Genomic DNA, 15,667 nt, shown 5'->3' with positions numbered 1-15,667 from the left:
AGGAAAACAATGGAGAACAAAAATAGCGTAGTAGTTATCAGATGCAATGTTTGTCATTTACAGCAATAGGCCTTTATCGCATTTCCTGGTTTGGAACGTTCGAAATCGCCAAGCAGTGTACTCGCACTTCCGGTGGTTAACAGATAAACTATGGCTGCCTCCTCTCGCCGGTGCTATTGCAGTGTACCGGGTTGTTCAACATCAAAACAAAGACATAACAGCCATACCTTAGCTTCCATGACTTCCCAAAAGAAGAACACCTCCGCAAGGCTTGGGTGAGATTGATAAGGAGGGACGAAGGTCCTTCGTTTCAGAGAAGTCGGGGTAGTACGTTTGTGTGCACTGCAGCTTGCACTTTGACAAGGAAAGCATTTACGTCTCGAAAAGTGGGGGGAAGAGACTAAAATCCGGTACTACACCAAGCCGATTTTCGTGGAACAGCTGGGGGGAGACTCGTGTGCTTCGCCAGTCAGTTTTCGATCGGGTTAATGCGCGTTTTGAAGTAACGTTAGTTGAAGAGTTTCAGAATAGCGACTCTGCTATAGGCATAAGATGAATGATTCAGATTTGTTTGGTTTCATTTTATTGCATTAAAACATGACACAGCATTTATTATTTATATATATATATATATATATATATATATTTTTTTTATATATATATATATATATAGCATGACATATATACATCTATTATAAAAAATAAAACAAATTATGTGAAAATTAATACAATAACATAACATTTATACACTAAAAAAAATCAGACACTCATATTACATTTATATACATTTAATTTACAATTAAAACAATTAATTAATCGATTAAGTACAAGTGTGTGGGAACATTTGCGTGTGTGTATGTTTGTGTGTGCGTACGTGCGCACATGCATGTGGTGGTGGTGATGATTAGAGAGTAGGTATGTCCGTTCCATAAATAAAATCAGAAAGAGATCCCATTTGTGTGTGTGTGTGTGGTGGGGGGGATGTATGGAGTTACTTTAGTTTCAGGTACGTTTCCATATATGTGGCAAAATAAAATATATCAAGTTTACCTTTCATTTCACTGATCAGCGACTCGTCGAGCCAAATTCGCTCTACTGTGAGGTCACTTTGTGTGGATGTAATGAAATCACACCATTTTAAACCAGTTATGGCTAACTGGCCTTGCACTTGCCAGAAATACTTGTGATTTTTTTTTAGTTTGGCCTGACCACCAATAAACTTCACATGTGTAACCTGTTATACTGTTAACATCTGGGCATTTCACTTCAGCTAACCCAAAGGGTGGATTTGCAGTGGGATCATACACTTTGGCATCAGGGCTAGCACCGAGGTAAGGCGCATCAGGATTCACAACGAATCCAGAAGGAGCGACACTGACATTGCAACGGTCACTGTACTGTTGTAAAACTTCTGGCTCAAGGTCAATACCCCTTTTCATGGCAGGTGTTTGCCTTACCCCCTTTATGATCCTGGCTGCCAGAGCCTGACTAGATGACTCCCCTCTAACGGACTTCCTTCCACAAAGGATTCTCCAACTGCCCCCTTGTATTCTCTTCGATGATACTTGCACATTCACGGGTTAGTTCTAAACTCTGTATGTGATAAAACTGATGACAATTGGGGACAAAATGTAGATGCCGTTCTAATGTTAAGCCACTAATTAATGGAAGTTGTGGGAATGAGGGAGCTTCTGGATGCTTAATGATTTCTCGAGGTATTACTGGTGTGCACTGTGCACTGATAAGAAAGAACTGAACCTCGAGTGACTAGTAGAAATTTAGAGTCCACTAAAGTCAGTTCAGAGAGGCCGTATAAGAATTTGCAAATGCCAGGTTGTGGCTGATGGTTGCGTAGTTGGGCTCCAACTGACAACACCGTCGGGTCAGGAAGGGGTCCTAAAAACACAAGTAACAGAAACCATTCATCAGTTAATAACTGCCAATGATTTACAAGCGACAGTGTAGCTAATCTGATATAAAGAACTAACTGTATGTTCTCATTTAAAAATTGCTGATGTTATCGGACTTTCAGCAATAGTAATAATAATGAATAATCGGATTCAGGTTTAATCATAACATAGTACAGACATTATCTTAATTCCATAATGTGCTTAAACAACAATATTGCTGGCCATAAACTGAGAAAGTACACATCTGGTGTGTGATACCTCGAGTTGTCCTAGACGCGGCGCTAAGGATGTTTACGTTATATCTTCAACTAGTTGAAATGTTCCTCCTGTAAATATATTTCCCTTTCAAATGCGCATTCTGATTAATACATACATTTATTTCCAAACTAACCGGACGAAGTCCAGTGCTCGCCTTCTCATTAACAGCGTTTTTTTCTTACTGATATTTCATACTGAATTTACAATCCTAAACTTTGAATTTCATTGCAGCAAGAAAGCAGCATTGGTACATCAAATGTGTGTAAATACTTTAACTAACCTAACACTAGATATTGTTGAAAACGAAAGTAAAAGCATGACGCACGCTCACTACCGGAAATGAGAGTCCAGTATCTTTATTAAAATCATTTAAAAAAAAAAAATATTTATTTATTTAAACATATTAATGATGTAGCTAATTCACCCGCAGTTAGTTGGAATATTATTTTGTATTACTTGGATCTGCGCATCACTAAGGCACAGATGTGAATTTATAGCTTTTTTCCTTTTCTTTTCATCCTAAATGATGATGTAACTGCGGGCTGTTTACACCAGGGCACTTCATGTGTTTCTGTGATCTGATAGCTATATCCGATCGTGAAAAGACCAGGTGTAAATGCCCTCCGAAACGCACTCGAGACGGATTTAAATCCGATCGCTCAAACCGCTTCAGGAGGAGGTCTGGGCCGCTTAACAGACGAAAGTGGACAAGTGTAAATGCATCTGGTTGTTGAAACCACATTTGTAAATTGGACTTCTCCCAACAATGCTAAAAATAAACGTGTGAGAGCGTATTATAGCGATGAAGCTATGGCAACACGCATCGCCGCAGATGAGCAGCTCGAGCATCTATTCATCAAGCCAACAACGTGCAAACTATCGCAAATCAAAGTGAAAGTAAGTCGCAGACGCTTAACCACTGATCTATATAATGTCATTCTATATAGATCAGTGCGCTTAACACACAATCATCTTCATTAAAAGTAAAGAAACAGAAATGATCTTACCAGTGCTGTCTCTCTTATTGCGGTCTTTGATTTTGAAATTAGCTGATGATCAATAAAATGCAGCTCATTATTGTTGCTTTCGGTGACGTGAACTGACGTGACGTTAAATCGATAGCGCGTTGTTTGAAGATCGGATTTATATCTGTTTTGCGAAAACATATTTATGTGACCAGGTGTAGGCTAAATAGCATCGTTTTGATAAATCAGATCAGTAAAAAAAACATGAAGTGACCAGGTGTAAACGGCCCCATTATGAGCTGTCTGTCAGCATCTGTATAATTTTCTGTTAATTAATTGCAAATTGTGGCATGTTGCAAAGCAGTCCCATCTCTTGTTTTTATGAATGACGTCATCGACTAGTCGACGTCGACTCGACTTTGATGTCATAACAGTCGACTTAAAAAAATCTGAAGTCGTTCAACCCCTAATTCATCAGTGCTCACACACTGCAGCGTTGTGGTCACTATTTAGACGAGCACTGACGTGGGGTGAAATTTTCACGCATGTTTAAGAGCCATGGCTTATGTTAGATTAAAAACCTACAAGTTCCTTTGAGTTTGAAAAATCATGTACACAGTAATCATCAAAAAATCTCTTCTCCTGTCTCTTAAAATGAACACCCGCAGGATGATTTACAAATTTTCAGAGGCGTTTATTCAACTAGATGTTAACAAAAGCACATTGAAAATACATAACCGGAAGAATCGATACACTGCTTCGACGAGCACTTCCAGTAATCAATTCTGCCGTGATAAAAGTCTATAAGTAAATTACAGTAATTAAAACTTACCAGCGTAAGCGCGATACAGAGTAGATTTGACACTACTGCGTCCTAGCGCCTTTGGCTTTCGTACCACGAGTTCATCCGTGGGTTCGGGACGAATCCCCTGCATCAACACAAAAAGAAATTAAATTCAGTTGCAAGTCTGAGAGAGTATCAGTTTAATTCAGCACACAAGTCATATTGTAGGTGTACATCCTATGCAGGCAACCGCTGCTCTGCAAAATAGAAGGAAACAAATGTATACTGAAATGTGATGTGTGAGTAATTCTAGAATTGCATGTATGGCTATATCTGAGGGACCCAGACAAATCTTATATTACCATGTGAACAATTCATATGGATGAGGTGTAGGATATGTATACACTGTGTAGAAACATCTACACCAGAATCAGTATTCCAACAGTGTGCACTTACAAACTTTAAAGACACAACTTGCATTAGACAAACTTACCTGTGTCCTTGGACGGTGCCATGATTGAAGCACACCGGTGCAGGACAGTGGGGTTGGCACAGTTTTCAGCCCCATGGTGCTGTAGTGAGCCGTTTGAAACAGGAGTCCAACCACATGGTTGCATAAAGCCATTCCAGCAGCACACGAGCAGGAGCATCCATTTAACTCCACAGGTCTAACGGCATGCAGCACAATCTAGAAATGGAGAACATATACTTGAGGGAAAGTTTGGATGTTTAGCCTATACAGTAATTAGCATTTGTTTGACACTAGGAACATTATTGTAAAACTAGGTTGAACAAAATCAAGGCAACAGCGGAAAAAAAAAAAGGTACAGATCTGCAACAGCAGATAGGCTATATGGAACAACAAAAAAGAGCATCCGCAACAGCAGAAGAAACAAAAACATACTGAACAAATGCACCTGAACCTTTGTAGGTCTGAAACCATGCTCTATTCACTACACATTACAAGTTTGGGGTAATCTGGTAACGTTACTGTAGCACTGTCTGGATCCAAACTGTAAATCTGATGAAATCCATCAAGTGAAAGCAAAAAAGTCACATTGTTCGAATTATTCAAATAGGATACGCTGTATTTGAAGTGAACCTATCTAGCTAGTAACAAGCTGACGAATAGCTTACTAAACATAACAAGCTAGCGATAACTCGCCAACAGAACAGAATTCAAGCTACTTACCTCTATAATTGAAGACAAAATTCTCGTAGAAGAACTTGTATCCCTTCTCCAACTTGGATGATTCGCACCACATCGTCTTGGCCAACTTTTGGGAGATGCGAGAGAGAAGTTGTCCAGCGATTACAGGCAGCCATTTCGAACGCAATAACCGGAAGACGCAGTACACTGCTTCAGCTATTTTTGACGGCTACTTCCGGCGTTCTATCGTGATGCGATAAAGGCCTATAATCATTATCGCTTCCCACCTGTGTGATGTCCGGGTTTTATTTTAAATCGAGTTGTTTTGCACCACTTAATTTTAAACACAGATTAACAAATTAGCGATTAGAATTGTATCCTGTGATTGAAACCTCCATTTACAAGAATCATTCTCCGCCATGATGGATTTGCCAATTTGTCTAATTAAACCGCAACGATTTTAAAATTCCATTTGTTTCTTTATTAAACACCAGAAACTCTCTCTCTCTCTCTGACATAAGTAGCTCTTGACTTTAAAGGGTAACAACGATTCCGGGCCGCCGCGACCCTCACACTCTGTGCTTTAATCTTGATGACACTTGATGACACACCCACTGTTTCTATCTTTGTTCAGCCACATATTTTAATTGTAGGTGCACTTGAACTTTTAAACCTCCTAACCTGTACATTTAAAGTTAATCCCTAATTGAGATTTAAATCTGAGTTTAAAGTTATGGAGCAACAGGATTACATTTAATCTATCTAAAATATAAATTAAATCCAGGATCAAAAGGATGGTTTAAATGTAAACCTGCTTATTTTTAAACAAGTTTAAAGTTTGGGGCAACATAATTATTAGATAAACCTTGATTTAATCTAGATTTAAGATGAATCCTTATCGGTGCAACCCACCCTTAAACTGTAAAAATAATATATGTCAGGAGTCATCAGTCAAAGTCATAATACAAAAACAAAAGTGTGTGTTTTAGAAGAAGAGATAAGGTTGCAGGCCATGTCACGCTCACAAAATGTCTCTTAAATTCACAATGGCAGCTTGTCCTAAAGCAACCTCTGAGCTACATCAGCTCTGAGCTTTGTGTGTTTCTTTCTGTCCTAAGGGGGCCATTGGCTCATGTCACTTGTGAGTTCTGAATTGCCCTCTTGAATCAACGTCCACAAGAGGCTCATCTCTCATTGCTTTAAAGCACATTATCCACACACCTGCTAAAACATGCTCCACACTGCTGTCAGACCTCTATCCCATTCTGTGTTCCACTGCACTCTTTACATATTTTACCATGTAAATATGATCTCAAAAAATATATAAACTGTCCACACACTCAAATCCTTTAACCCCCTGGGGTCGGCTATCGCGCCGGCGCGATTGTCTCGCTTTTTTTCTTATCAGTGCAAAAGAGACTCAAAATACTCGGTTGATTTTGATCTTACATATAAGTGTTGTACATCATTCGATCCTGTTAAGTTTATATATTTTTTGTGGATACTCACAATAAAAACAAAGTGTTGTGCTTTTCACCAAATAAAGAAAAACAAACATGATGCGAGTTCTGCGTTCTCTCTGTCAGTGAAGTCCATTCTGAAACGCGTCCTAAGATTAACTGTAACTCCGCGATTACTTGTCACACAGGCACGAGAGATTTTTCTTTATGAAGCTTGAATTCTCTTCTTTTAAATGAAGTAATTTATATAAAAAACAAATATTCTCAGTTTATGCAATCTGTATGAAAAGAGAGTGCTGTCAGTATTTTTTTCCCCAGCTCATTACACTTCATTATGCGTTTATCTGACACGCCCACGGAGGACGCGCGCTATTCAAACGCAAATGTCGAGGCAAGCCATGACAATGCCCACATCAGCCGTTCCACCGCGGCGGTAAAATGTGTGGTGTATTTGCTGCCTTTTACCGCTAAGAGGCGCTACAATCATAGACTCTGAAAAGTGTTCGTTTATTCCGTTTTATTCTCTCTAATGCGTAATCTGCTGCCGCACCGCGGCTGATTCAGAGCGATTGAAAGCTGGTAGCAGATGAATTCAACAAGTGAAACGTAGTTAAAATAATTCATAATCACAATACTGAAATTAGGCTACTGAAATGTAATTGAATAAATAATGAAAACATAAAACATTGCAATAAAAACATTTAGGCTACATCAATGAGGTTTTACAAAAGCATAAGACGTTAACATTAACAGCGTTCAGACGGTAGCTCAGTGGTCAATGCAACAACACGAGCTTCGAGGAGTTTCAATCGCCCCGAGATCGAATCTCATTGTAGCATACATGTTGTTAACCGATGTTGTCCTACAGCGTTTATATTTTACCACCTTGACGCTTAAATAGATAACTGTTTATAACTGTTTACTTATTTAAAGTCAAGAGTTTTAATTATCATTACAACATAAATTTGCTACATTCCTGTAGAACCGCAGCCGCTGCACAAACGACAAAAACTGATGAAGGAAGATTGTCAGCCGATTGCATGAAGCACTGTAGTGAGTTCACAGAGTCCTGGCACAAAATGAAGAAGCTCATCTTTAGTCTGCTAAATTATTGTGTAATGTAAAAGAACACTAAAATTACTTAAGTTTGAAACCAAGTTCGAACATTTCAAGGTTTAAATAAAGTGTCGGGACAGTTTTTTAAAATTTAAAACAGGGGTGCATCGGGTTTAGAGTTTATTTCTTTTGCGATGCAAAATAAGAAACACTAGGCTAATCTTATTCTTGCGACATTTTAAATTTGTATTGCCAAAGAAATTACAGCTAAATTAAACAATTAAAACAGTACAAAACGAAAATTGTCCAAAGAAACATAATTAAATTAAAAACATGCGTTTCTCTTTTCCTCTCTCGCGCTGGATCTCTTTTTAGCAAGTTTATTTAGTCTCCATCGCTGCGCGCGCCGGGTCTCTCTCGAAATTAAACATTTCAGGGTAAAAACACATCATACAGCTGATAATACTGTATATGTCGCTGCGTGTCAGCCATACAAATCACGAAAAAATTATTTAGCCTTTAATTGTTGCTTCAAAGACACAGCATTCCTTGTTGAATTCACCTTACAATAACTTCAATTGAAATTTTGTGTGAAAAAACTTTAAATAGGCTACAATAAATAAACTACAATATTTATAATTTAATAAGATGGGGCCTACATTTGGACACAGATTTATCCTTACAATAATTTTGCCTGCTCATCAGGCTGGCTATCCGACACTCTCCATATGAAAGAGGAACATTAACACCTTTGTCCAGCAACTGTCCCTCCAACCCCCCCACAGGCTATCGGAGTCTGAGGCTGACTGTAACACAAAGAGAAGTCGCAATTCACACTTAAATCGCTATTCTAGACAGTGTTGATAATGAAGGAATTAAATTATTTAAGTTACATGTAGCCTAGTGATATTTCTGTCATAAAAGTTTATTACTAAATATTTCATTATTTCAATAATTGATGAAATAAAACTGGTTTGGGCCAGCTTTTTCCAAGCAAAACTAAATATAATCTGAAAAAACGCTTGTTAATTTGTTGTCATGAAAAAAATGTTCAACTCAATATTAAAGTCTACAGGGATCTTTGGATCCTTACAACCAGGCATGCAATTTGTGAATTAAGTTTTTATTTTATTTTGTATTATTCAAATAAATATCGAAACACGGTGCTTCATGGTAATGCTGCTAAATTAAATAACATTTATAGAATAATTATGAACTTAAATGAAACAATATCGCAACATTTCGACAAATACATTATTTGATCTGTTTTTACATTTTAATTCAGGGCGATTTAGCCTACATTTAATTAGAGCAAGATTTTCACCCTTGTCTTGTCATTTTCTCATTGGGAAGCGCTTACATTACATGTTTGAGTAGATCCTCTGTACCTCTCGTTTTCATATGGATTAGCCTACATAATCAGATAACATTTATTAGCCTAAATATTTAGACATTTAAAGGCTTTAGACATAGCCGATTTCTTATCGTGACTGAGCTGAAGTGGCTTTCGGTTCATTTTTGTGACGCGCAGTTCCAGGAGACAGAGACGACAGATATACTGTTTTTGTCGTTAGCCTAATATGAATACAAGTTTACAGTTTTGAACGATGTAAGCTACTCTACTCTTATCTGTATGACCAAAAAATTACGGAGTCGCCTATTAAGTTATTTTAGCTGTAATAATGAGAAAAATAAATTAATCTAAATGAACGCGCCGCCGCGTTTGTCGAACACTAACTCACCATGCCAGAATAAACCCCGACTTTAGAAAAATGCATAGGGCCACTCGGCGAGGTGTGCCAAAACACTTAATTATAAACTTCAATATTTCATTCAAAATAATCTCAACACGCTTTGTGAAATTTTGAAAAGCCGTGCATGCATTAGGGCCACTGGAACTAATGAACAACTGAAACGCTGGTTTTGATTTTATTGTTTGTCGTTTAAACGTGCCTGTTGCATATCTCTATTTTATATATTTGATATTGGTGAAGTAGCCTATAGCATTGATTAGCTGTGGAGGTGTGGGGGTTAAAATAATTCAGCAGAAGCAGGGATGTTTAGACCAGAAGGAAATCCCTGTCCCCCCTGGCAAATCACACTTTACTTAAAACCATGTTTTTAAAAACTGTAGGTTGTAGGGAACAGACCTCTCTGCATGCGCGCACGGTTTGGAGCACAATATCTGTCTCGCATGCACGCTCGCTCTAGATAGATTACAGGATATTTTAACTAATTTACGGTATAACTAGTCGATCACGAGTGGCTCAACAAGATCTATAGATAAACTATATCTTTTAGGAATTTGACCGACCGGGTTGACACTTCAGCGTGAGAAATCGGGGGTGTGGCTGGAGAGCGTGAAATTTGGGTCAATTGTGTGAGTCTCACGCTCAATGCGTGAGAGTTGGAAGCCCTGAAAAAAAAAAAAGTATATATATATATAATTTATTTTTTTACAGAACTGCTTTTGAAATTACGATTGGTAGCCTATTATTATACAGATGCAAAGTCGTTCTGTTGGATACTATTTTGTTCCTTAGTGTAAAATGAAAATGCATGATAATTGTATTTTATAAATATAAGCAAAAAAAAACTGTATGGTGTAACAGAGTTTTAGAGCTAGACAAATCTAAATAAATATAAAATTTACAGCAGACCATGTTTGTGCGGGATTTGAACCCGTGTCATCTTGATGATGAACCGTAAGTTCTACCGCTCGGCTATGAATTTTCTCACTGAGAAATACCCAAACGTTTGTTTCTCACATGAGCGAGAAAACGTTTTGTCTTCAGCCTGTGAGTGTAGGCCTATACTTTAGCCTTTTACAGTTTTAAAAGATTATATCTTATCTGTATGACCAACAATTACGGAGTAGGCTATAAATGTTTGTTGCAGGCTTATTTGGAAATTACCATAACTTGTAGTATTTCATCCTTAGGCTACTGTTAATAGACATTAGCCTCACTTACGTTTTGCTAAATGTCCCTTTGCGCCACCTGGCGGTCATTTCGCGAACGAAATGTGTATAAATATTTATTTATTTATATATATATTGTCCTTGCATTCTTTCTTGTGTGACACCCCTGAATGAAAGGCCCATTAGTATGCAGTCTGCTCAGGTGAGAACTGCCTAATTATTCATGAGGGGGTTGGGCCGTTCCGCCCATCCGCATATTGCCTTTGCAAACAAAAAAATGTTTTTCACAATTTAAAACAATCTATTGTTTTATGTGAATGATTAGGCAGAATGATTTTTAGATCAATTTGAAGCAAAAACTCTAGGCGACAACATCCACTAGTCAAAAGTCTTGTGGACAGATATTTAGTATGTTATTTGTGGCCTTATATTAGAAACTTTTTATTTTTTAGTTTTTTCAATAACCACGCATAAACAATATTCTCTCAAAAATACAAACATGTACATACATGTTGCTCACATATTATGGTAGCCCTGTGTGTGCTATATAGAGTGTAATTTCACCTGTGCCATTAATATGTTTATAAGCAACTGAAAAAAGCAGAAATGTCAGAGCATGCCAAAACATCTCAAGGACCCCGAAAACACCTCAGACCCCAGAGGGTTAAGCAAATTTAATCACCAAGCTTTCGGTCAAAAGACCATCCTCAGATTATCCTGCTTGACCGTTGCGCTTGTGTCTTGTGGCTTTTGCAGGGTCTCAATCATGAGTTATACAGTTATACGGTGTACTAAAATAATCAGAAAGTTTGAATTTTAAACTGTGTGTCTCTACGTTTTTTCCCCATTGCACTGTACTGTGTTTGGAGTTTTTAAAAGCAAAAACGCATTCTGAGTAAAAGGCCCATAAGTCTGTCTCATTCTTTTTTTATTCTACAGCTGTCTGCCTAAGAACTGCCACTGGTCTGTAATTATGTTTCAGTGTAATTACAGTCAGTTTTAGTTCTTTTGTCACATCACAATATCTATAGGAATAAAGGAAGTGAGATAATGTATAGGCTGAAATGCATTTCTTTTCTTGAATTCCCCAGAATGCTCAGCTTAAATGCCTGCCAGTGAAAGGACCTGCACCTCCTTGGCTGGTGCGTAAACTTATTGTACTATTTAGTTTTTATTGTGTGTTTGTTTCATATAGTCTCACATTTCCATACTGTCTCTTCCAAATTTCTCTGACTGGTTACTTATCCTAAGATGATACATTCCCAGGTTTGTTGTAAGGGCATTTCATTAATTGACGTGAAAACACTTGTTTCTCACTATGTGCTTATGTGTTTTATTTACCAAAGAGGGTGATGGCAAACTCTAGTCAGAATATTTCACAGCTTGTTGTAATGAAAGGACAGAAGAGAAATGCAGAAAGGCATGTTTTATTTTGTTTAACGCTGTGGTTGTACTCTATATTGCCTTTAGCTGGATATTAAATATTTATCACCTCTGCTGCTGGCTTATGAGGACCATCTGAATGCCAAAGACAAACTCCTCAAGTCCTGTGAGGTGAGTTTGTGTTTGTCTGTGATAGAAGGGGGAAGTTAAATTCACTTTACTCTTATTACATATTTTAATGTTTGCATGCAATAATTAAAGAAAACATTGAAAATCGAAAGTGTGTATTAAATAACAATGGCATAATTATGCTTGCTTTGATCTGTGACTTTAGTTTGGGGAATTTAAAGATACTGGAAGGGTACAAATTATCACTTTATTGTGATGATTGATTTTTTTTTTAATGTAATGTGTGAAATCATCTATTGACTACCGTATATTGAGCATTTTGTCAATTGCTGGTGTTTATTATATTAATATGCACATTTTACCAATGAGAGATGCCACTGCTAGCCTGGCAGTCTTGTAATAATGAGAGAGACTTAAAAAAAAAAGAATATAATGAAGTTTTTGATGCAGGAAAACTAATTTATCTTAGGATCTGTGTAATAATATCTTTCTAATAGTTTCTGTCTCTGTCTGTCTCTGTCTCTGTCTCTGTCTCTGTCTCTGTCTCTGTCTCTGTCTCTGTCTCTGTCTCTGTCTCTCTGTCTCTGTGTCTCTGTCTCTGTGTCTCTGTCTCTGTGTCTCTGTCTCTGTGTCTCTGTGTCTCTGTGTCTCTGTCTCTGTCTCTGTCTCTCTCTCTCTCTCTCTCTCTCTCTCTCTCTCTCTCTCTCTCTCTCTCTCTCTCTCTCTCTCTCTCTCTCTCTCTCTCTCTCTCTCTCTCTCTCTCTCTCTCTCTCTCTCTCTCTCTCTCTCTCTCTCTCTCTCTCTCTCTCTCTCTCTCTCTCTCTCTCTCCTCTCTCTCCTCTCTCTCTCCTCTCTCCTCTCTCTCTCACACACACACACACGTTTCTTATTTTCACTTGATCTATGTCTCTCTCTCTCTCTTTCTAACACACTTGCATTGCACCCAACACTTCCACCACACGTACCTGGCTTGAATTTAAAGATCTTTCCAGTTAGAGTCACGTTTTATATTTTAAAGGGACAGATACTGATTTTTACTATTTTTTCTCTCAGTAGTCAAGGGTTGATTAATCACATTCATAGTTATATTTAAGTATGTTTGAAGTCAAAGACAAATTCACACAAAAAGGCCACAATACAAAATGTCCTAGATTCTTCTGGAATTCTTCATTCTTGTGTCAAGCTGTTGTTTTGAGAGCTTGCTAAGCATCGGTTTGGTGAGAAGAGGTTGTTGTTTTTTTGCATTGTGCACCTGTGCTGAAGTTTCAGATGATCTTTGGGTGAGGTGAATATATTTACAAATGCACCAGAGGACATTCATGCATACCAATAACCTTACTTAAAGTAGTTTAGCAGTTTGTGGGTTTTTTTTCCATGGCAATATAAATGTAGCCTATGTTTTTTCCTGACAGGACGAACTACAGAGTCTCAGAGCACGTTCAGAAGAGGTAATTCAGGAAAACGAGAAACTTCATGCTCAGGTTAACAAAAGCAGCACTGTCAGCAACAAAGAATGGTGAGTTTGAGCGTGTTTCTCTATGTAATGTAAAAGTGCGTGTATGCATTTGTTTTTTGTGCCTAGGAATGAAATAACAATAGACTTATGCTGACATTCCCTCAGAGAATTATATTTAAAAGAAATTAGGGGGGGGGGGGGGAGGGGGGAGGGGGGGGGTGGGGGGGGGGGGGGAGGGGAGAAGGGAAAAAGGAAAAATGTCCAAGGGAATGCAATAATCCTGAGGGCGAAAACAAAAACAGGGCATCTTGTCCTTGAGACATGCCTCTGCTAACCATGCCTTTATTACAGGACTGATAGTGCCCCATGGTCCTGTTTGATTATGGCTGACGGTCATGGGGCTGAAGTTATGAGAATAAGAGTGAGGATGTGTTAACACAGAGTAAGGATATATGTAATTTATAGGGTTGAAAACTAAGAAATAAATATCTGATTCCGTTAACAGTTGTTGCAGATGCATTCTTCCGCCTATGCGAACGGAATAGTGGTTATTTTTTGTGAATCATGACACATAGAGTGCAACCAGTGTAGTATGATTGCCAAATGAATGACTCTTATGAATCAGTCTTTTGTAATGAAACGAAAGTATTCAGTGCAACCAGTGCAGTGCAACCGATTCCGGTTCTTTTTAGTGAATCACGTACAGCTTACAATTTACTGTGTTATGTCAAACTGTTTACAAGACAGTTGACAAGAAATGAAAATTCACCCATTCGTCTGTTTTCTAAATGCATGTTATTGGTCATATTGTGATAAATTCATCAATGCATCTATTTTCATTTCATCTCGACTTTAAAGAACTATCCGCACAAATATACTTCCCCTCTCTTTCTCCTTCAGATTGTTATGGGTTGTTTTTAAAGCATGTTTTAGGTCTATGTTACCATGGGAGCAGTGTTTGCATCAGCACATCAGACATACAGTAAAATTTCAGCTTGATACAAATACAAATTGAGGTTGGTAACTGTGAATGTTAAGAACAGTCTTTTCTGCATTGTTAAACGGGAATGTCAAAATAAAAACGAAAAGATAATACAGCACTGCACTACTCTTTCAACAATACTTATTGGCTTTCTCTGAATTTCTGCATTTAAATCCTGCCGTTGAGCTGAACAATTTGTGCGTGTGTTTGTGTTAACTAATTAATTTGTATGTCCTAGAGAGGTTTTTAGCTTTTGTCTTTATCTGTATTAATTGCCAGCTGTTCACAGTCATCTTCGTCAGTGAAGGATCTCTCGTCCCTGTTGCCAACCTCACCGTTCATTCAAACACTCACACAGGTGTGTGTGTGTGTGTGTGTGTGTGTGTGTGTGTGTGTGTGTGTGTGTACGCGCTTTGTGTAGGAGGCAACTGCAGGAGCAGGCTCGCTTGGTGCTGGAGGAGAATCAAGTGTTGATAGAGCAATTGGAACTACAGCATGCCAAAGCTAAAGAAGCCCACAGCAAACATACACAGGAAGGTATGGTGCACGTTAGGGGTGTAACAGTACATGTATTCGTATTGAACCATTTCGGTACGAGGCTTCCGGTTCGGTACGCATACAAACCGAACGATTCCTTGGATCATTTTTCCTGCCGACAAAATCCGCGCTGGCGCAGCCACCACAACGTTGCGCAACATCAAATGGCAAACGTAATGAAAGCGGAACGAAACTGCGCTACTCATTATATTGTGCTTCACGGACCGTTTATCAGTTCGGACCAGCAACATCTGTGCAGCGCGAGCCGATCTTGATCAAGCGACACTGTTACCAGAGCCATAGAGAGAAAGAGTTGCGACACGCTTTGATGTTGCCGCGACGGCTGTCACGTGGTTCATGTAAGCCCCAATAGTTCCAAAACGTACGCGGGCTGTCATGTTCTTTTATGGACAGACAGCAGCGATTGCATTATTAAACGGTAAATATAAAATAAAACACACACCCAAGTACTTTTTCAGCTGTTATTGCATTTTGTTAATGTCAGTTTTGCATTTGGAGAGGCAGGGTGACAACTTAGATAAGTTTTAGGCTATATTTTTTGAGGGAAAAGCTTAGTGTTCATGTTCGCATGGGTAGTAGCTGGCTTTAGCCAGTCTAACTTAACTTTTCCATGTCATTCATCTGATGATGGACGTCTCATGATATTTATTTTAGCA

At 38.3% G+C, this 15,667-nt stretch overlaps 1 protein-coding gene across 4 annotated transcripts in view; it reads left to right on the top strand.

Moving 5' to 3' along the window:
* Nucleotides 1-15,667, top strand: part of cep89 (centrosomal protein 89) — a 161,684-nt gene that overhangs the window by 30,130 nt on the left and 115,887 nt on the right. For all 4 annotated transcript variants that reach the window (XM_056233790.1, XM_056233791.1, XM_056233789.1 and 1 more), the window contains 4 exons: nucleotides 11,595-11,645; nucleotides 11,974-12,057; nucleotides 13,428-13,531; nucleotides 14,875-14,990. In XM_056233790.1, coding sequence (XP_056089765.1) covers nucleotides 11,595-11,645; nucleotides 11,974-12,057; nucleotides 13,428-13,531; nucleotides 14,875-14,990 — 355 coding nt within the window. The remainder of the gene's footprint in view (nucleotides 1-11,594; nucleotides 11,646-11,973; nucleotides 12,058-13,427; nucleotides 13,532-14,874; nucleotides 14,991-15,667) is intronic.

This window comes from Rhinichthys klamathensis, unplaced genomic scaffold, assembly GCF_029890125.1.
Source record: "Rhinichthys klamathensis goyatoka isolate OS25496 unplaced genomic scaffold, OSU_Roscu_1.1 h1tg000378l_1, whole genome shotgun sequence".
Classification (NCBI taxonomy): domain Eukaryota; kingdom Metazoa; phylum Chordata; class Actinopteri; order Cypriniformes; family Leuciscidae; genus Rhinichthys; species Rhinichthys klamathensis.
This window is presented reverse-complemented; position numbering and strand designations above follow the sequence as displayed.